This window comes from Equus asinus, chromosome 9 (genome assembly GCF_041296235.1).
Source record: "Equus asinus isolate D_3611 breed Donkey chromosome 9, EquAss-T2T_v2, whole genome shotgun sequence".
NCBI classification, from domain to species: domain Eukaryota; kingdom Metazoa; phylum Chordata; class Mammalia; order Perissodactyla; family Equidae; genus Equus; species Equus asinus.
Genome location: NC_091798.1, coordinates 85,323,341 through 85,345,394, shown reverse-complemented (window position 1 = coordinate 85,345,394; position 22,054 = coordinate 85,323,341). Strand labels below are relative to the sequence as shown.

General features: G+C 37.6%; 1 protein-coding gene across 2 annotated transcripts in view; it reads right to left on the bottom strand.

The window, feature by feature from the left end:
* Positions 1–22,054, bottom strand: part of EDIL3 (EGF like repeats and discoidin domains 3) — a 385,268-nt gene that overhangs the window by 254,544 nt on the left and 108,670 nt on the right. For both annotated transcript variants that reach the window (XM_014857045.3, XM_014857047.3), the window contains exon 2: positions 6,282–6,410. In XM_014857045.3, the coding sequence (XP_014712531.1) occupies positions 6,282–6,410 (129 nt within the window). The remainder of the gene's footprint in view (positions 1–6,281; positions 6,411–22,054) is intronic.

Genomic DNA, 22,054 nt, shown 5'->3' with positions numbered 1-22,054 from the left:
CCTCCCTGAGGGGCCAGCCCAGTCGCGCAGCAGTTAAGTGCACACGTTCAACTTCAGCAGCCCGGGGTTCACTGGTTCGGATCCCAAGTGCGTACATGGCACCACTTGGCAAGCCATGCTGTGGTAGGCATCCCTCATATAAAGTAGAGGAAGATGGGCACAGATGTTAGCTCAGGGCCAGTCTTCCTCAGCAAAAAGAGGAGGATTGGCAGCAGTTAGCTCAGTGATAATCTTCCTAAAAAAAAAAAAACCTCCCTTAGCCTCAATTCCCCTTTCAGTTACTGTCCTCTCTCCCCATCCCTATACAATGAAGTTATTTCAATTCCACTTTTTGTTCAAACACCAACTTCTCAGTCTTTCCTACTAGTCTTATCCAAAAATATACCTCCTACTATTCTATCTCAAACTGAGCTTTAGTTTTCTTTATAGAACTTACCATGATAAGCATGAGGTTTATTGTCTAATTTCCCATTTGACTAGAAGATTCTTGAAGGCTAAGACTATTTTTTTATTGGTTATATCCTCAGGGCTAGGAAGTGTGTGGTAAACAGTATACACTCAATAAATATTTGATGGACGGATGAGTAAATAAGTGCATAAATTGATTAATGTTTGTTATAGCCATTTTTTAAATTAAAGATTTTATTTTTAGAGCAATTTTAGGTTCACAGCAAAATAGAAAAGGGACTAGAGATTTCCCATATAGTCCTGACCCTACACATACATAGCCTCCACCATTATGAACATCCCCCACGAATGTGGTACACTCGTTATAATTGATGAGCCTGCACTGGTATGTCATAATCATCTAAAGTCCATAGTTTGCATTAGGGTTCATTCTTGGTGGTGTATATTGCATAGGGTTGGACAAATGTACAATGGCTTGTATGCCTCATTGTAACATCATACAGAGTATTTTCAGTTCCCTAAAATCCTCTGTGCTCTGCCAATTGTGCTTGTAATTTCAAACTTCACTTATTCGTTACTGGTAAATAGGAAAACGATTGACTTCTGTATGGTAACTTTGCATTCTACAACTCTGCTGTAATGTCATTTGTGGAAAGACACTTATATTTCTTCCTTCCCAATCTGTAAATCTTTTATTTCCTTTTCTTGTCTTATTGCAGTAGCTAGTATTTCCAGTGCAATGTTGAAAAGTAGTAGTGAGAAAGAGTACCTTTGTCTTGTTTCTGATCTAAATGGGAAAGCTTTGAGTTTCTCACCATTAAGAATGTTTTCAGCTCTAGATTTTTTAAAGATACTCTTTGTCAAATTGAGGAACTTCCCTTGTATTCCTAGCCACTTTTAAAAATATTCCTGTAATTCTTCCAAGTGCTACAACCTCTTTCTCCACAACTCCAGTGAAACTGATCTTGACGAGATCACAGGTAAGACATGTGTAAATGTTTATCTTGCTCAGCTTCACAGTACCTGACATTGCCGGTCACCCATTCCTTGAAATACTGTCTAACCTTAACTTTTGGGATGCGACACTTTCCTGGTTTCTGTTATATCTCCCTGGCCACTCCTTCTCAGATTCCTCTAGAGATTTAACTTTCTCTACCTATTGCTTAATTATTGATGAACCTCTTATTGGTTTCCATTTCTTGGTCCTCTCTTCTTTTCAGAAGTTATTCTGCTTCTGGGCAAATTCATACACTCCCTGAGCATCAACAACCATCTGTAGAATTATGACTTACAATCTATGCCTGATTTCTTAACTAATGTCTAGCAAATTCCTCAAATTCAACATGTGATGTACTCAACTCATTTCCTACCTCCAAATCCAGTGTATCCTCAATTTACACTACCTCAGAAAATGGTACCCAGTTGCTTAGGCCATAACCTGAAGATGCTTCTTCTTTACTTCTCCCTTTCTCCAAGCCCATTTTACTCAATAACCTCAAAAGTCACCAATAATTATCTATCGTATCTTTTAAATATTTATTAACTCTCTCCTCTCCATTCCCTTTGTTACTACGTGAACCCAGACCAAGATCATCATGTCTGACCTGGTCCTCTGAGTAGCCTTCAAATTGTCCCCTTATCTCACTCTGTTCTAATTTTTGTTCCATACTGCAGTGGCAGTGATCTTCTCAAAGTACAAATCCTCTCCATTGCTCTTAGTGTAAAGTCCAAATTCCTTAAAACAGCATAGAAGACTGCAGAATCAGCCACTGTCCGTATCTTCAGACTCATTCTTGGCCACCATGTCTCTCTTTTGTAAGCTCTAGTCACAGTGAGTTTCTTCCAGCTCGTGGAATTACTACTTTTCTTATCTCCTCGCTTTTTAAAAAGCTATTTATTCTGTCTAGAATACGTCCAGCTTTCTGCCTGCTAGATTGAAATTATTTTTTGGAATTATGTCAAGATGTTATTTTTTCAGGTAGGCATGCATTCCCTGACACCTAGTTTAAGACAAAACATCTGCTTCATATTCTTATGGCTCCATATACTTCTCCTGTCACAACATCCATCATATTTACCTATTTATTTATCTGCTTTCCTAGTTCCACAGCAATTTCTATAGATTTGTTTACCTTTGAATTCCACCATTTAGATAACTATTACTTAGTAAGAGCTCACGAAATATTTGTTTAGCAATAAATGAAAACTAATTTTAAGTCAATCACTTATTTTGTTCTCTTTTAGTGGTAAAAGTTCATATTTGTCATTAGTTTACTGAATTACTCTGTTAGCATACAGAAGAGAATTATGTATGCCATGAAACTTGAACAATTTAATAATTCTTAGAATTTCTATACACGAAGTCTAGAATACTCACTGGTAATAGAAATTTCTATATGAAATAAATGTGTCACCATTTGGCTCCAAATTACACAGTGCCATCCAGGAATGTGAGCAGGTAATTGGGAAGCAGTTTGGGGTTTAAGGACATGGTGGTCTGTCTACAAGTTCCCTGGAGAGGGAGGCAGCAAGTGGGCACATCTGTGCAAACACTAATTAATCTGGCTGATGTCCTCAAGTCTGAGGACGTAAAGTAAGGGTTTTTCTTTCTTTCTTTTGCTGAGAGAGATGTGTTCCTATTGCTTTTTGCAGATATCAGAAGTGAGTCTTAACAACTCAAAGAGACTGAGAACACTGAGGTGTGTAGTTACGTCTGTATAAGGGGAATGTGTGGGGGACAACAAGACAGAGAGACAGAAAGAGACAGAGAGAGGTAAAAGATGGATACTGGAGTACACACAGATCAAGAATTAAGTCCAAAGAAAAGCAGTGTTATCTAGTGAATGAAGTTCACAAATCTGAGCGAGTCAATTTCTCCAAGCTTCCCCGCACAATATAGGAATGTAAGTGCCATGAGAATTGATTGCAAATGTGACAAAGTGTTTTGTGCTTATCTGACACTAGATGCTTTGGGAGGGAAGAGTAAAAGTAGAAAATTGGATGAGGATCTCTTGAACTAAGCAGCATCAAGAACTTGAATCAGGGCTACTACAAAGTAATGAGGTTTGAGGTAAAGTCGTTAAGCAATTTTTATCTCTAAGAATAGCGTGTATTGGAAATTCTCCTCTCCAGACGTAGTACAACGAAGAGAGTATATGTTTGATTGTAGATTGAACAGAGTAAAAATTATTTAAAAAATTGGGGTCAAACACAACTTTTTCTAGGCGAATATAAATAAGATTATTTCCTTTCCTTTGCAAATTAAAAATAAGGAGATTTAGAACTTCATATAATCACAAAATCTGTATGGTTTGAAGTTTAGAAGAAACCTTCGACACATCTCCATCTCTGGGGGGATTAATGTGTAAGCAAAAATAGTGCATGGTGACAGCTCAAATCTTTTGTCTTTTAAGATATTACATTAAAATACCTAGAGTTTTTTGGAGGATTATTTTTGTGTGTGAGTGTATAAAATTCTAGTATATCCTATGCTTTCTGCATTACCACTACCCAACAGCAGGGAAACAACAGCAACAAAACGTCCCAGCAAAGTAACAGACTTTTTAAACTGAAAAGTCAAGATGCTCTTTAATGATCTAATATTTCATATATTTAGTCCCCATAATTAGTTTTAAAAATATGAAAAAACCTGAGGTAGGCTAGAAAATAAAAGCATTGCTACTAAATGTTTTTATTCAAAAAATATTCAGTATTTCCTTATCTATAAGCAAAGATGGAGTTTAGAAAGAGGCAGGAGAAGGGCAAGTAAGGTCATGTGTCTGTCCTAAAGAGATACCCAACCTCAAAATTGTATTTCATCTTCCCTATTTTTTCACCTTTTAAAAAAATTATTTCACAATATAGCAAAGATATATTTAAGAAATTGGGCATTTTAAACTTTTAGGGGACTTTTCTATTAATGTTATAAAGCCAATATATTATATTAGAATTGGTATAACTCATAGGCAATGCTAAATGATAAAGCAAATATGAACAGAACATATTTCTTCCGAGAACTCCTAAACATGCCTCATGCAAGAACAAGGTTGCTTAAAACATACAAAAACACACAGCTTAAGGTAATATAGAATAACTATCCCATATCTGAATATCAGAAGTGTTTCAATAGTATTTAATAATGAACCTGAATAAAACTGAATTCTATAAGCATTTGAGTCTCCAGTCTCATTGATCTACGTGGAATACGGCAGTGTGTTTAGTTTTTAAAGTTTTGCTGCCCATAATATCACTCTTCTGATAAAATATGAATGCTGAATTCATATTTAAAAATATGGCCCAAAGTATTCAAGTATTAACTTAAAAGTTCTATGAAGATACTGGTTTCCTAATTATTTAAATACATTTGCCTATGATTCCAGATGTGGCTCTTACAAAGTAGCAACTGAGACATTATATACTACAAATCTAAGGCACTGCCAATTTGGGGTTAGTGGGCTTAAAATAGAATACTAAATTTTTATTCTACTCCTACATTCCTGTTAGGAGTATTTATGACTACAATTTTCTACAGACAGATAGACTTTCCTGAGGATACGATTCTCACATTAAACTTTGAAACCCACTGTACATATTTGCAGCCTGGGTCAAAGTGGTTACAGCAGTTTTATTTCTATGGCACCGTCTCAAACCCCTAGAACTGCCGCGAGTTAATAAAAGCCTGAAAAGAGAATTATCTCTGAAATGAATTAAATGAACAACGTACCTTTCAGCAATAATATAACTTTTTCAGATATAATACATTTATTCTAATGTAATATATAAAATACAAGAAAAACACATTTAAAAAGTAAAGCATACTAAAATCCAATAACTAGTGGTGAAAAATGGCATTGGTTCTATTTAAAAATGGTTTTATTTAATAATCCTTTCATTCGTTCAACAGTTGTAGGTTTCCTACTCTGCATAAGGTACTAGGCTAGGTGCGTTAGATACAATGATGAGTAACTCAAAGTGTGCCCTCACTACAGATACTATTACTTTCTTCTTCAAAACTCTTTTTCAAACCCAGCCAAATCTCTGAGTTTTCCAAGGTTTATGCTGGTTGGCAGAACTTTAATCCGAAACATGTGGCAGAGATACAGGCCACTTTCTATTCTTCTTGGTGCTGATATACAAAAAGTGGAATTTTTTAAAAACTTAATCATGGTTCTACCTTTGATTAGAGAGAAAATCTCTATGTAAGTTTACATAGTGCTAAATTATTTAAAGGACAGCTATGTCCTTAATGAGGACCTATTTGGAAATTAAGGAAGTTACCCTGAATCCCTAACTGCATATGTCAATGAGGTACTTCACAGATGAAAAAGCAGTTTGAAATGTGACCACTGACTAATCAAAATTTGCAAGGCAAAGTTTTTGTAAAGACTTTGAAGAATAATGCAGCTGAAATATTGTCTTCTTTCATATATTTATATTCTTAGACAAGTAACAGAACAGCTACAAAATACTGATGGATACTCTCAATGGCTAAAATAAATTCTATTTTATTTAGAGTGACTACTTAATTTGAATAAATTAAATTCGAAATTATTTTCCAGTGGGAATAAAATTTTAAATGTGTATTAATATTAGAGAGAGAAAAATTTATTACAGTCAAGTGGTATCTGTACTCCTTTAAAGTATAGTGTTAATCACCAAAACATAATTTTAAATTATTTATTTGAGAACACCCCTAATAAAAATATAATTTAGTTATAAAATAGAAATGATGAGATTGAAATTCCTAGAGAGCAATAAATGAATCAGCAACATACAGCAATCTTATCCAGAATACCTATAATGCCCCACACCAAATTTGTCAGTCACTCATGAAAACAAAAAGAACCATTGAAATGCTTAAATCTTGCACTTACCAACCTCCACAATACTAGAACAGTTGGAGTCTGTGAAGCCACCTGGACACTCACAGGAAAAGGAACCTTCAGCCACTCCAGGCAAACAGACACCTCCATTTTCACATGGATTAGGATCACAAATATCGCCTGAGGAATAAAGGAACAGATACTGACTTTTTTGTTTGGTCTCAGGCGCAGGAATGTACTATTTCACATGCCCCACAGATCTTCCCTTAGCAAAGTCACCACACTATTTCGATTTACACATAAGGTATGCAAGATCCATTTGAAACCATGTGCTTTTAAGAGAGAGAGTACATAGCATGGTAAAAATTAAACTTTATAATTCAAACATTGCATACTGAAAGCTATTAACTCAGTTTGGGGTTCCTTCATTACATGTAAATGAAATATTGTCTAATTTGTTACAGAGGATTAGCCTGAATATCTGTGGTAAATTGGTTTATCAATTATTCCAATAAATAGCCTTTATATAACCAAACACTTTGCTTTGTAAGTTTGCAATTCTTCTTACTAAAGGAATGGGGTTTATTTCTGGATCCCTAGAATCTGGGCTTGTCTATGTGACTTGCTTTGGCCAATAGGATGTTAGCAGGCTTGAAACCAGCAGAGGCTTGAAAAAGTACTTGAATATTTCTACAGCCTCTTCCGGAACCATGCCATGGCCGTGAGGAAAAATTCAGGCTATCTTGCTTGAGAGAAACATGGGAGGATAAGAGAGAAACTGCTACAGAGAAATAAGTTGTGCCATGACAAAGACCTAAAATACCGTGGCCATGGCTTTGCTACTGAGTGGTAGATGGAATCTGAAAAAACACTGAGAAAAAGGCTACCCATGTTATGTAGAGAGAAGCAATTGGTAAAGCTGTCTGTCACCCGAAGAACATGGGTGATAGAAAATGTACCTAGCGAACTTTAGCAAATGAGTAATGAGATTTCCAGGTAGAATGTTAGTGTCAGTTGGCTGTTAACAGCTGCATTTGGTGAGGTACCATAAGAAAGAGAGGTGCTAAATAAAGAACTGATCAGTTTGAAAGTAAAGAAAAGGAATATAGAGGGACCAGGACTTGTGATAGGAAATAAAACTGTTTCTCAACTCCAGCCTTTCAAACCAGTGAAAATCAAATCCAGAGCTTTGTCAGAAAGACGTGGCCTCAACATTAATGTCAAATCACGGATGTGGCTATGAGACGCTTTGTGAAAACATTTCAAATAATTCAGATGCAGCCTGACTCTCTCAGCTAAAAAAAGGGGCTTCTAAAAATCTGAAGGGTATTATTCGTGAGCAGCCTGACATATCCAAAGTAGCCCTGATTAAGTCTGGAGTGAAAAGCAGGCTTCAGACAGCATCATGGGTGTGGCTTTACTGCACAGAGAGGGTGTGAATCTGACTCATAAGAGGCCACACAGTTCTGAGGGGAGCTTTCAGGTGAAAGTGCTACCTCCTGGATTAACAGAGAATGAGGCTTTCCAAAATCTAAAAAAAATTTGGGCCCCAGTTTCCTATACTTTGTATTTCTTAGGAACTTTACTTCCTTATAGGTATTATTATATAGGATTAATATTATATAGAAATAATAGTTATTACCAGAACTTATTTCATCTCTTTTCTAGATTAACCGCTTTAAAATTTTAGAAAAGTGAAAATGGAGGTTAAGATTTTTGTCAAATTTAAAAAGTAAGTCATTAGATATAATAAGATGATAAAAATACTACATTAGCACTGCAGTAGATATTAGAAAAGAGAGTTATGAAATAATGAATAAATGAATGAATGAATATGTTTTGGGAATACCATAGAATTTGGTACATATGTCAGATCAGGGAAGATTAAATAGTTACATCATAATTTATAAGACAAGGAGCCAATGAATGTTTTCAATATGTATTTTAAAGTTTTGACATGGTCAGATCTATATTTTAAGAAGACTCTCCTGGCAGCATCCTATAAGTGCATTTGAATGAGGAGGATGACTGGGGATGACTGGTAAAGATATTTCAATAGACTTTCTGTCTATCTCTTTATCTATCTAGCTAGCCACCCACTCAGCCATCTCTCCATTTATCCATCCATTTCTCCATCCATCCTTCTACTGCTTGAGTACCTATTTTATAGCAGGCACTGAGGTAAGTGCTGGACATACAGAACTAAAGACAGTCTTTACCATCAAGAAGTACAGAGCCCTACTATGGGAGATTAAAAAAGCAGGAACAATTACACCATGTAGTAATAAGAGCTGTGATTAGTATATATGATCCAAATTGCAGGATCAACAGAGACTTCTAAAAGGATTTAGTGCTATCAGGTGATGCAGAAGAGGAAGGGGTGCATGCTCAAGCTTCCAGGCAAAGGGAATAACATACGCAAAGGAAAAAGATCATGGCTCCTTCCCAGAGCTTTGAGTAGGCCACTACAATTAAAGCATAAATGTGTATGAGGAATAGAGACAAATGAGCTAAGAAAAGTAGCATGGTCATATAAATAAAGGCCTTATATGCTGGGCCACATATTTTGAAGTTTCTCTTTAAGCATTGGAGAAACCACAAAAGGACATTGCTCACAGGAAAGTATATGCCCACATTTGTGTTTAGGAATGATGACTCGGGCAGCATTGTATTGGATCAAATGGAGGAGTCAAGGCTGAAGGCAAAAGGACTAAGCATCAATCTTTTGAAGCAGTCTCAGCAAAAAATGATGAGGATTTTCTTAACACTCCTTAGAGGTGGCTATGGCATGGAAAGCAATGGAGGCACCATTTCATCCCAATCCAGTTAACAAATACTAAATAATGCAACAGGAAATGAAAGTCCCCCAAATCACTACCACTCCTCCCCCAGATGCTTAATCTAGAAGCAAAGGCATTACTGTTGAGAGTTTAGAAAGAGTCAATGAGCAGTTTAGAAGTGAGATCATGCCTCTCTGCCTTTGGTGTGAGCAAAGCAGCACAGCTTCACACAGTCAGACTAACAACCTTGTCATCTACTAATTCCAAACATTGCATGAAGATGAGTATTAACACTCAAACATATGAGTTGTCAGTTATAATTCCGAGTATCGTCAATACTACAAAAAGAGGATGTCTACATTCTCCAGACCAGAATCTGTTGTTGCAGCAATGTCAACAGATCAAGGCCTGTTGTAGATCGACTTATTTACACTGACAGAAGCAATGTCTACAGGAGAAAGGCAAGGCACGAGCAGTATCCTACAGGTTCTCAAGCATGCAGGCTACATTTATATATTTATCCAAAATTGAGAACCTCTCATTCTGATCTTTTTCACTTCTACAGCCAAGTTCCTGCATAGTTTATTAACTGATGTGAGCTTACTGTCCTGACATGCCCAGGGCCACATGAGGCCAGAACGTCTGGTCCCTTTGATTATTTCATGATTATGGGGAGTTTTTGGTGTCCTGAGAAACCTTTCTTGGTACTTGTGCTGCCCCTTCTAGATGATAATACTTAATCTAACTGGTTTTCTACCAGGTGTGTATGCCAGGCACATGATGCTTCTGTGGTCCAGGACGATCCGTTCGCCTCTCCTTATGTCTTGTGGTTGTCAGCTGCTGTTTAGCTCATACGTTTTTTCTCTCCTGTCCGTGTACTTTTTGTTCTTCTTTTCTGCTTATGTCTACTTATTTCTAACACATTATGTACTTGTGAAAATTCATCTTTTACTTTATCCCCATTATTGATATTTACTTAGTGTCGTTCTGAAAGGGAGAAAAGAGGTAATAGATTTGACCAAAATGTTCAAGGTAGAATCGAGATGACATTGTGACCAAACTGATGTAGAGGTTGAAGGATAGCAAGAAATCTGGGTTGATTTCTAGAGCTCCTGCCTGTAAGACTGAAGGGCCATCTTTCATGAGGAATATAATGGATTTAGTTTTAAAGAAATTATGTGTTCAAGAAGTCTGTGGGACATCCAAAATAAAAACATCCCATACTCTATTGAATCAGCAGATATGGAGTTGGAGAGGTTTTGCAATAGCATACGTTAAGTGTGAATGAGAAAACTATATCCCAGTGAGAGTCTTTAAAGGGATGGCAGAGGAGAGGAGCTGAGGGGAAGGGAGCAGAGAGGAAATAAGAGGAGAGGAGAGGTCCTTGGACATACCAACAAATAAGTAAGGAAAAAGAGGAAGAATCTTCAAAAGAGAAAAAGAAGGAAATTTAGGTTAGGCCTCTTCCACTCTAGTATAAATATTCAATTTATTCAACTAAGGTCTAATATATCAAGGTCTGCCTGAGATTAATAAAGGTTCCCACATGTACCTCTGTTAGATGGACAACGTCTAAAACAAGAAAACAAGGTTTTGGCCTTGGATAAAGTAGAGGGTCAACAACAGAAGCCCATCAAACATAATTAGGGTTATTATAGGCTGTGCTTTAAGTCCATTCCACACATCTAATTATTATTATTTTTTTTCCTGCTTTTTCTCCCCAAATCCCCCCGGTACATAGTTGTATATTCTTAGTTGTGGGTCCCTCTAGTTGTGGCATGTGGGACCCCACCTCAACATGGCCTGACGAGCGGTGTCACGTCCACGCTCAGGATCCGAACCAGCAAAACCCTGGGCCACTGAAGCAGAGCGCGCAAACTTAACCACTCAGCTATGGGGCCGGCCCCCACACACCTAATTATTAATAGCATCCTTGTGATGGGTTTTCCATGAAGTAAACGCTATGACAAAGTTAGGAGTGTAATACTTCTATTGGGAAGTAATGCCTGTGGAAGATAAAATGAGAAGGAAGCAGAAATGGGCAGAAAAAGCCTTGATCTTGTGATGCAGATCTGACACCGGTGAAAAGAAATGGCAGGGAGAGAAGAACAGGATTGAGCAGGAGAGTCTAAAATGCAGACTTGACAAAGTGTCAGCCACTCCACCTGGAAGCTCCGAAGTGAAGATTACTCTTTAGAGGAATCCCCCAAGAGCAGAAATGACCAGGCACTAGTGCCCTTACCATATTCAGTCATTGGCTGGAGGTGGCCCAGACAGAGTGAGGCTCTAAAGTTTAAGGGGAATCCTGAAAGTGCTGCAGAAGGACGCCCAAAGCTTACTGCCTTCCTTGCAGCTAGACAGCTTGTTGTTTCCTGAAGGGAGATTGGGACCCTGCACCTCCATGCATGCCACAATCCCCTTTCACATTCTCAAAACCGTCCTGATTTAGATAGGTTACATAGTTACCTTGGTCAAAACCATCAGATGTTAGCCTACTATTTTCTCTACACACCCACTATCTCAGTGGGTGGTACAGATGTGGGCTGACACCTCGAGTGGAAACAAACTTTCTCTGCCTGGAATTTCAAGTCCAATTAAAATGCACTGTAGGGACTTCTGACTCCCTGTCATTCCAATTAATCTAAGAAAGCATCAGTTCAGATAAGAATCCTGATTAAAATGCAATAGACTCCTGGACTTCAAATCAGTGTTTTTGTCTGGTTGTTTATTTGGTTCTCAGTGGATGTGTTGGTAGGGTCTTTTAAAACTAAAATGGCAACCAGTACAAGAAGGCAGGCTCAATAAAGGAAAATAGGACAGTAGATGATTTCATGGTTCTTTATGCCACTGTCAGCAAGCTCCCAAAATATACCTCTGCATATAGTAATCTGTGTGCAATGTTACACCTTGATGCTTCTTGGCTGGCTGGCCTCACCTGCTTTAGATCAGGACAGATGTGTTTAATTTGAATCTAACTATGTTTTATGATTCCATCTGCAGTTTATGGCAGACTCAGGCGAATTAAGCTGATGCCGATTTGCCTTTTGGCAATGGAGTGAAGCAATTATTTTTCCCAGAGGCAAGAAATCATTGCAGCTAAATTTAACTTCCTGTTTGTCTGCTCCTCCCCGCACACTCTCCAGGGTTCTGCTTGGACTGGGACCCTCCTGTCTGTGTTCCTTGTCCACTTCATTCTTCCCGCCCCCTCACCACCTGTTGCCGGTCACCTCCTGTTCAAGGTGATTCGGGGACTGTCTTATTTCACTTCATTATCAATTTTCAATCCATGATTTTTTAATCTAGAGAGCAGAGTATATAAGCATCTAAAATATCATGTAGCACTGCAAAAGACAATGCACTAAAAAAACCCAAAATATCAAAAACTAAAAATCTAAAATCTGTACCTTTATGATTGTGGATGTGTTTTGTTTCTATGGGCTCAGTATATAACTATGCAACTTCTAATGCCAGGTAAAGGAGAAAATTCTATGTTGGTACTAATCTTGGAATCAGTGGACAGAACAGCTAATGTCTCTCGGCAATATTTAAAGTCTCAGATGGTTTATGCATCCACTTCTCTTTATATGTTAGCACCTATCTGCAGTTCACAGATCAGAGAATCACAGATCCATTCCTCATGTATTGCTACTCCTGGAACCACATTAGATGCTGGAAATATAGCCTAGACGAAGGCACATAAGGTTCCCACACTCTTAGAGTTCATATTACAGTGGAGGGGACGCATAACAAAAACTTACAAATAAATAAGCAAGGTATTGCCCACAGTAATCAAAACCATGGGAGTCGGGGGAGAAAAGGAGAACAGAGTGATGAAAAGGCAGTAAATAGAACTGGTTACTTAAAATAGTCAAAAAGGCTTCTCTGAGGAGGCACCACTTGAACTGAAACCTGAAGGATGAGGGTGAGCCAGTCACGTTAAAACCTAAGGAAGAGCATTCTAAGCCAAAGTACAGCAAGTGTGTGCCCTAGTGACAAGCAAGACAGCGATGAAATCAAGGAATGGAAAGGAGGCCAGTGTATCTGGTGCATAGTTATAAAATGTCACTAATTGGTTTTTGCAGCAACACAATCTTAGTAGGAATCTATTTATAATTTAAAGCCCCCATTCTATCCTCTATCCTCATGTTAATCAAGGGCATTTCTGCTAAGCCTTAATATGCATCAAACATCTGCTGAAAACATATTATTGTATTTACATGTTAATGTACTTATATATTTATATATTGATCTTCTTACATATTAATATATTCACATAGTGCTGCTAATGTATTCATGTATTTACATAGTAATGTAAATATATTAATAATTGATTTGGATGAGTGCATCCCTCTCCATTTTCTCTGTTTTTTCAGCAGTGCTAGAAGCCACCTAGACTATGTCTGTGCTCTCAGCCCTGCCCTCTCTCCATTTCTGCAAAAAAATTTGTATACAGCTGTAAAATTGAAAAGAAAAATGTGTGGGAGCAGCCCTGTGGCTAAGCGGTTAAGTTCACACACTCCACTTTGGCGGCCCAGGGTTTCACTGGTTCGGATCCTGGGCGCGGACCTAGCACAGCTCATCAAGCCATGCTGAGGTGGCGTCCCACATAGCAGAGCCAGAAGGACCTACAACTAGAATATACAAGTATGTACTGGGGGGCTTTGGGGAGAAAAAGAAAAGAAAAAGAAAAAAAAAACCCAAAATGTGGTAACATATCCCTCAAGCATGTTACTTCAATAACACAAGACATAATTTAATTTCTTCAATACCTCTGCAAACTGGATGTGAGGATATTATAATACATGGGAAAATATGTGGGAAAACAGAACACAGAGACTGTTTAAATTCATATTCCAGAACCACGACAATGCACGTCTGTCCGTTATAAACTCATCGTTAGTTTACTGCTCTCCCATTGAACTTGGCAGCTATGCTTCTATAGTTTCATTGAAAAACTGAAAGAAAATAAAAGCTTTGTCTTCAATTGCACAAGTTAGAATTTGAACCGACCTGTAAACAGAGTACTTGGCAAAATGAGCCAATTCCAGTACACAAGTGAGCAATAACTCTAGTTAAAATGAGATAAAGTTCATGAGAATTTGCATACTCAACCTGGTAAAACTCACAGGAAATGTTAGCACCCTTATGACTTACTGCCAGTGAAATTGTGCAGAGCAAAATAAATGTCACTTTGTGAATCAACAATAGGCCTCTCAATTTACTTGGGTGCCTCTTGAGAGAACATTTCTGTTGAATATTGAGACTTCATTTGTACATTCTAATGAGTGTGATGCATAGATTTTGATCTTAAAGCTTTCCTTCACAAACTAAAGCTTATGAATGTGGCTAGTTTAAATTTTAACAAAACAGTTAAAAAGGCTTGATCTGATTGTTAGCTTCCTATGTGCTTTAAAAATAAATTCCAGTTTATATTTCAGACCATCCTGCTATTAGGAGGAATAGAGAAGGAAATAAGGAAAATGCTGATAAGAATAAGTTTATTTGCATTGATACGATCTACCATTTTACTGGAAAATCACTGAACCATCCAGTGTAATAAAAGATCATCCAATTCTACACCTTGATCATCATAGGGTCCCAAAATGACCATATTTAGCCACGGAAGACACAAAGCTAAAAAATGAACAAAGAAACTTCCCAGACTTACTCAGAACCACACTAAAGCTAATCTAAAGCAGGATGTCTCTCAGCTGTTAACGTGGTTTATCCCACTATTTCTGAAGACATTTTTCTTTTTAGATAACTTTATAAATGCTAAAGGAATACTGCACTGAAGAGAGTTAGAAGAAAATCAGCATCAATTGCTGAGTGTTGACTATTCGAATTTTACCTTGTTTCACACACAGCTTCAATCAAGGCTGAATGCATGAAAAGATAAAAATAGTTTGGGCTCTATACTTTGAAAGAATCTTTTGGCATATTTTGTATTTTAAAACACTCTAGAGAGTTACTTAAAATAACAAAATCTAGAGTTTTTAGAATTGAAAGGGACATTAGAGATGATCTAGCCCAGTGGTCCTCAAACTTTGCTGTATATTAGAGTCATGGGGGAGCTTTTCAAATTCCTTATGCCCAGTCCAATTAAATCAGAATCACTGGGGATGGGACCCAGCTCTCCACATTTTTTTAAAGCTCATCCAAAGAATTCAATGTATTAAAGAAGAAGGAAAATGAATAGGAGAAAGTGAGGAAGGAAAGAAAGGACGGAAGAAGGAAGGAAGGAAAGATGAAAGGTTCCTGCTGTCGACTGAGAGGATGGCAAACGAGGAAAGATATGTATTTGACCATCTTTCTTTGTTAATACACTATGCGTTAGGAAAGAATCATTTGCAGGAAGCTAGAATTGGCAAACTGAAAATAAAGGCACACGGTATGTTAGGGAGACTAGAATAGATACTACTTAATCTGACATATATTGAATTCCTATCAAATAATGAACTGAAATTTTATAAATTACCAGAAAATTCAACCATACAGAAAAATTCTCAAGTACTTTTTGACTATATTATTTCTATCTATGAAGAATATCCATCTAGTCATTCAGTTAATATTTACTGAAGCCCATCTATTAAAAGTGATCACTGCTGTACATACTGTGGGGCCCCTGATGGACAATTACCTGTTCCCTAGAGTCTAATGAAAGACACCAATATGTTGACAGGTAGCTACCACTGCATGTTAAGTCTATGAGAAAGGAAACGCCTGGCGCCAAGGGCACACAAGAGGGGGCACCAAACTCAGAACTGTGAGTTACGAAGCCTTCCCAAAGCCAGTGATCTCCAGTTTGAGTCCACAGGATTCGTGGAAGCCAGCCAAGCAATGAGGCGGGAGGCAGAGGGGAAAGCACGTGCAAACGCAGGGAGCAGAGCTGGAGCATGTGTTTAAGAAACAGGACGAAACTCACTTTAGCTGGAGAGAAGAAAGTCAACAGAAAGGCAAGAGGTAAGATTGAAGAGTAGGCACTGGCCAGTATATGCAGTGTCTTTAAGACACTCATAAGGAGTCCTGAGCATAAAGAACAACCATTAAGGATGCTAAGCAAGACGGTGATATGAATTGGACTTCAGATAACTCACCTTGGCTGCAGTGGGGAGAATGGATTACAAGGAGGCAAAATCTAAGGGTGACAGACCAGTTAGGAAGCAGCAAAAGTTATTTTGTCACAAGAGATTGCAGGCTTGGATTAAAATACTAATAATGGAAATAGAAGTGGATTCCAAAAGATATATTGAGAAACAAAATTGTCAGATCTAATGCGATGGCTGAAAGGAAAGAAAAGAACTAAGAATGAAACGCACATCATATCAAAATTCAACAAAAAGCTCTGCCTTTCATTTTGATAGAAAACACACTTTAAAGAGCAAGTTTGGGGATGGTGGTGAAGCGAGGTGATGAATTCGTTTTGGAAATGTTCAGACTGAAGTGCCTATAGACATCCACCACTCAGTGGGAAGTTTGTTTTATGGATTTGAACCTGGGGAGAAAGAATCAGGCTGGAGATAGAGAAATTAGCAGAGCTGATTTTTTAAATCATGGGCATGTAAATAAATTCTGAAAAGAATGGAAATGTGGTCTAGAGCAGACACATGTTTCTCACTATAAACTCTCTAAAGTTTGGAATCATTTCAACTTACTCACCAAATTCTGCCCTGTGCCAAAGACCAGTGCCCGATATATAGTCAGTTTTATCCAAATAGAATGTTATCCAAATAAAAACGAGTGGGAGACAGGGCTTGCAAATATATTTAAAATGGCAGAAACTTGACAGTGTTTTGGTACTGATGGGAAGCAGCTACTAACAAGAAGCAGTCAGAGATACAGCCGAGAGGGAATACTGAGAAGGGGAGGGGCTGTGAAAAAAATATGATGGATGGGCCTCAGAGTACACGTGGAAGAATTCACCTTTGGAGGGAAGAGGGAGACCCATGTAATAGAAGGTTTGGGCCCGGATGCCTGTATGTTCATAGATCCTGTTACACAGATGAAGGGAGTTCCCATCTGGCATTTTCTCTGTGTGGGAGGCTGCTGAAAATCGGATGGGATCAGAGTCTTGACAAAAATGGAAGATAACATGCACCTGCCCTAAACAGGTTACTGCCTGGAAAAACGGAGAAAAAAGATTAAGGGAAAGCACTGAGGGCTCAATTGAGTTCGGAGACAAGAATTGATAGTGGCAACATGTACTCAACCATGTATCTGGTTGGAGGTCAACAGCTGGGGCGCATGCGGGAAGTAGAGGACCAGGTCCAGGTTTTTCGTTTTGCCAGATAGGTGTGGCAAGGGTCAAAGGAACACAGCAGTGACAACTGACTGCTTCTGATTTTTTGGAAAATGCAGAAGATAACTGACTGAATTTTATGCTCTAAGATTATATATTTTTATAATTATGCAAAAATTATAAACCCAGTGAAAGCTTCTTTCAGAGAATATTGCAGTTCTTCAGTTGACAGCAAAGGACAAACTAAAAGATAGAATTTGCCTGCTATATATAGATAACGCAGTTCATCATGATGCTAACAGTGCATCAATCCTTGTCAAGAACATAAACTCACATGGACTGTATAAAACAATCAGGTGATATGAAAAAGATGAAATTCAGCACCATATCCAATTGGGGAAGCTTCACATTGTCTTCTTACTTAGATCTTAGATTGTCAGTTCTGCCTTTTCTAAATGCAAAACTGCTCGGCCACGATATAAAAATCACCACCAAGGAAAAATGAGTGGAAAACAAGCCTGCTAACTTGCTCACTTATTAAGCATGGTGATGCAAAGAAAAAAAAAGCAGAATATTTTCTTAATCATTGGATAACACATATTATCAATTTTTCAGGCAGAAAGTATATGTCATGTTAAAATTGCAAAAAAAATTTGCAAAGTCTAATTTTGTGTTTTATTTAGAATCTTATTTTTAAAAAGTCATAATTTAAGACAGCAGTGGAATGACAGTTTCAAATGACAGCATGTAAAAGCTGAAGGAGCATCTTTTACTAAGTGCAGCCCCAACTGTTTACTGCCAGATGTTTAAAGTATCAATCATCTCATCACAAAATATGTTTATAAACTGCATCACTGAACCTGACTATGGATATTCATCCATTTGGTGGTTGAAGAAAAAAAAATCATGAAACTGAAAACTAGTCCTCTTTCAACAAAAAGAACCAATAGAGACATCTATCTAATTTATGGAATGTAAGTCATATTTTAAAAGTGAGATTTCTATCTTGATTAAATTTTGTAAAAAGTAATGATTTCATATTCACCTTTTACAGCAATATTTTCACATGAAAGTGACACTTTATAATAACACTTTAAGTAGCTGCTGAATGCTCTAATTCCAGGTAATCTCTAAAATTTCAGAATTTAAATCTTTTTGTCCACAGCCAAAACAGACTTAGAGAGCAGAAACATAAACTACTTGGATGGGCCACTCTCTGTAGACATGCTTATTGATAAACTTGAGAACATATTAGCTCTCTAATTCTTTGAACAAACATGGAATCTGTTATTCAGATGGAAGGGCTCCATGGCCAATGTGTTTTCCTAATGCAGGGAAATTCCTGACAGGAAAGACAGCTGAGCAATTAACTCAGTGGAAGTCAGAAATTATGGGTGTCCTTGCCATCTTCTTCATTTTCAACAGGTATCAGGATAGTGCTGTCAGCACTCCAGTTTGCATCTTTATAGGGAACAACCTGATTGTAAGGAGTGAAGCAAAGTGCACTTCCTTCAGGGGTTCTAGACACCTTCATGGAACTCCATTTACAATAGTAGTGCTTTTACACTAAAAAGACCAGGAAAATACTTAGGCAGTGGGACTATGTTATCCCTCTGGCCTACCAACTAGAAATATGTCTTGCTAAAAGGAAGCCGTTAAGCATAGAAATGGACAACACTTTGATAACTTCAACACATTGAAAAACCCATTGCCTCTATTCTATGAATAGTCTTGATTCCACATGGGGTCACACACTGTGAGGCCTTACCTGGTAATCAATCTCTGTATGCCTCCTGTCCTCAATTTTGTGATATGTGATACCCACCAGCTCCTTCCTGGTCCCTGAAGCAGCCCTGGTCTGAAAGGGGAGGGTCTTATGCAGCTCTAGCCCAGCACTCAGAACTCAGCATCAGTTTATCTCCACTATTAGTGAAGCTCTGACCTTATTTGTCTTTCTCTTTTCTCATTGGTTGAATTACTGCCTATGCAATTTTGTTAGTGACTCTCAAATGAGGTGCTATGGGTACAGTTTAGAATAATCTGGGCTATAGGGCTTCAAACTACTTAAACCCCCTGGGAAACTCCCTGTCCCAAGTCCCACATAGCTTCTTTTTGACAAATTGTCTTGATGACATAGCTATCCATGGGCCTGAAATCATGCAACCTGTTCCTGAAAAAAAATTTCTGATATAAATTACCTGTTTTCTCAAATTTCCAAATTTCACATGCCCTTGGATTCTTCTATTCCATCGCTTAGCTGATGTTAGAACATTTCCTTGTTTTATATTAACATTAGTCAACATATTTTGTGCCTTAACTACCTGCCAAACATAAAACCAAGCGTTTTATGAGTATTATCTCACTTAATTCTCATAATATTCCTATGAGAAACTTTGCTGATATTATTAATAAGCCTCATTTCACATATGAAAAATCTGAAATTTATTAAAATTGCAGGATTTACCTAGAGGCCTACAGTATCAATGGTGAAGTGATGCACACACACGCATCATGGCTTAGAAATAAGCAACTGCGTATGTGGGGATGGTTTCCCTCCGCCCTATTCTCCTTCTCCTTTTCTCTTCACCTCTTCAAGTTCTTCACTTTCTTCAAGTTCATTTTATTCTTTAACAAGTGGGCAATTATTTAGTAGTGTTGTGTGTTGCCTACCTTCTCATCCTATGGATAACTTTGGCTTCTTGGGTGAATCCTCCCATCACTTGCATACCTGATCCTCTTTTTACTTTAAGGGGAACAATTCTGGGTCCAGTCTGAAGTTAATATGGCTATGTCCCTTAGTATGAACTTTCTCCTCCTAGTGCAGGCAAGGCTTACTATCACTGAAAAGCAATGGCAAGCATTTGATATCAGGTCAGATACTGGAATAGAACACTTTGCCAAAATATGCTATGTTGATATATTAATTCCTTAATGATATATTCATTCCTTATTATATAGATTATTAATTAGATAAGTCTGTAGGGTCTGAGTCTTGTAAAAGAAATTCGTCAACAACTACCAATCTTACTTGGAAAATTATGTGGATCAACAGCATATGAATCATTATTTGAGTCAGGGATAACAAATCCTAGAATAAGATCTGGTTCATAGTAGGTTCAATATATACCTAGGGAAAGAATCTCATACATATAATGGAATGAACTTATGTTTATGCTCTCCTAGCAAAAGAAATACAATGATGACAAACAATCACATGAAAATAATGAAACACTTGCAATAGAGATATGGCTTTTAGAAGCTTGAGTAACACATCTCAGCAATAATTTAACTAAAAAGAGTTCATTGTCCCTCCTATCGAATGGCAGATGTAGATTAACAAATCACTAAAATAGAGCTATTAGCAGAAGTAATGAACGACTTCTGGACTGTTCAGCTTATGATTGCTTTCTTTTCAGTTGTGAAGGATCCTTTTTCTTTTTTTTATTTTTTTTATTGAGTTATTGATAGGTTACAATCTTGTGAAATTTCAATTGTACATTAATGTTTGTCAGTCATGTTGTAGGTGCACCACTTCACCCTTTGTGCCCACCCCCACCCCACCTTTCCCCTGGTATCCACTAAACTGTTCTTGGTCCATAATTTTAAATTCCTCATATGAGTGGAGTCATACACAGATTATCTTTCTCTTGCTGGCTTATTTCACTTAACATAATTCTCTCAAGGTCCATCCATGTTATTGCAAATGGAATGATTTTGTTCTGTTTTGCAGCTGAGTAGTATTCCATTGTATATATGTACCACATCTTCTTTATCCATTCATCTGTTGCTGGACACTTAGGTTGCTTCCACGTCTTGGCTATTGTAAACAGTGCTGCAATAAACATTGGGGTGCACAGGACTTTTGGGATTGCTGACTTCAGGCTCTTTGGATAAATAACCAGTAGTGGGATGGCTGGATCGTATGGTAGTTCTATTTTTAGTTTTTTGAGGAATCTCCATACTGTTTTCCATAGTGGCTGCACCAGTTTGCATTCCCACCAGCAGTGTATGAGGGTTCCTTTTTGTCCGCAACCTCTCCAACATTTGTTGCTATTAGTTTTAGATATTTTTGTCATTCTAATGGGTGTAAGGTGATATCTTAGTGTAGTTTTGATTTGCATTTCCCTGATGATCAGCGATGATGAGCATCTTTTCATGTGCCTATTGGCCATCAGTATATCTTCTTTGGAGAAATGTCTGTTCATGTCTCCAGCCCATTTTTTGATTGGGTTGTTTGATGTTTTGTGGTTGAGTTGTGAGAGTTCTTTATATATTATGGATATTAAGCCTTTGTCAGATATATGACTTGCAAATATTTTTTCCCAGTTAGTGGGTTGTTTTTTTGTTTCAATCCTGTTTTCATTTGCCTTGAAGAAGCTCTTTAATCTGATGCAGTCCCATTTGTTTATTCTTTCTATTGTTTCCCTTCTCTGAGAAGGCATGGTGTCCGAAAAGATCCTTTTAATACTGATGTCAAAGAGTGTACTGCCTACGTTTTCTTCCAGAAGCCTCATGGTTTCAGGTCTCACCTTTAGGTCTTTAATCCATTTTGAGTTTATTTTGGTGAATGGTGAAAAAGAATGGTCAATTTTCATTCTTTTACATGTGGCTTTCCAGTTTTCCCAGCACCATTTGTTGAAAAGACTTTCTTTTCTCCATTGTATGCCCTCAGCTCCTTTGTCAAAGATAAGCTGTCCGTAGATGTGTGGTTTTATTTCTGGGCTTTCAATTCTGTTCCATTGATCTGTGCACCTGTTTTTGTACCAGTACCATGCTGTTTTGATTACTGTAGCTTTGTAGTATGT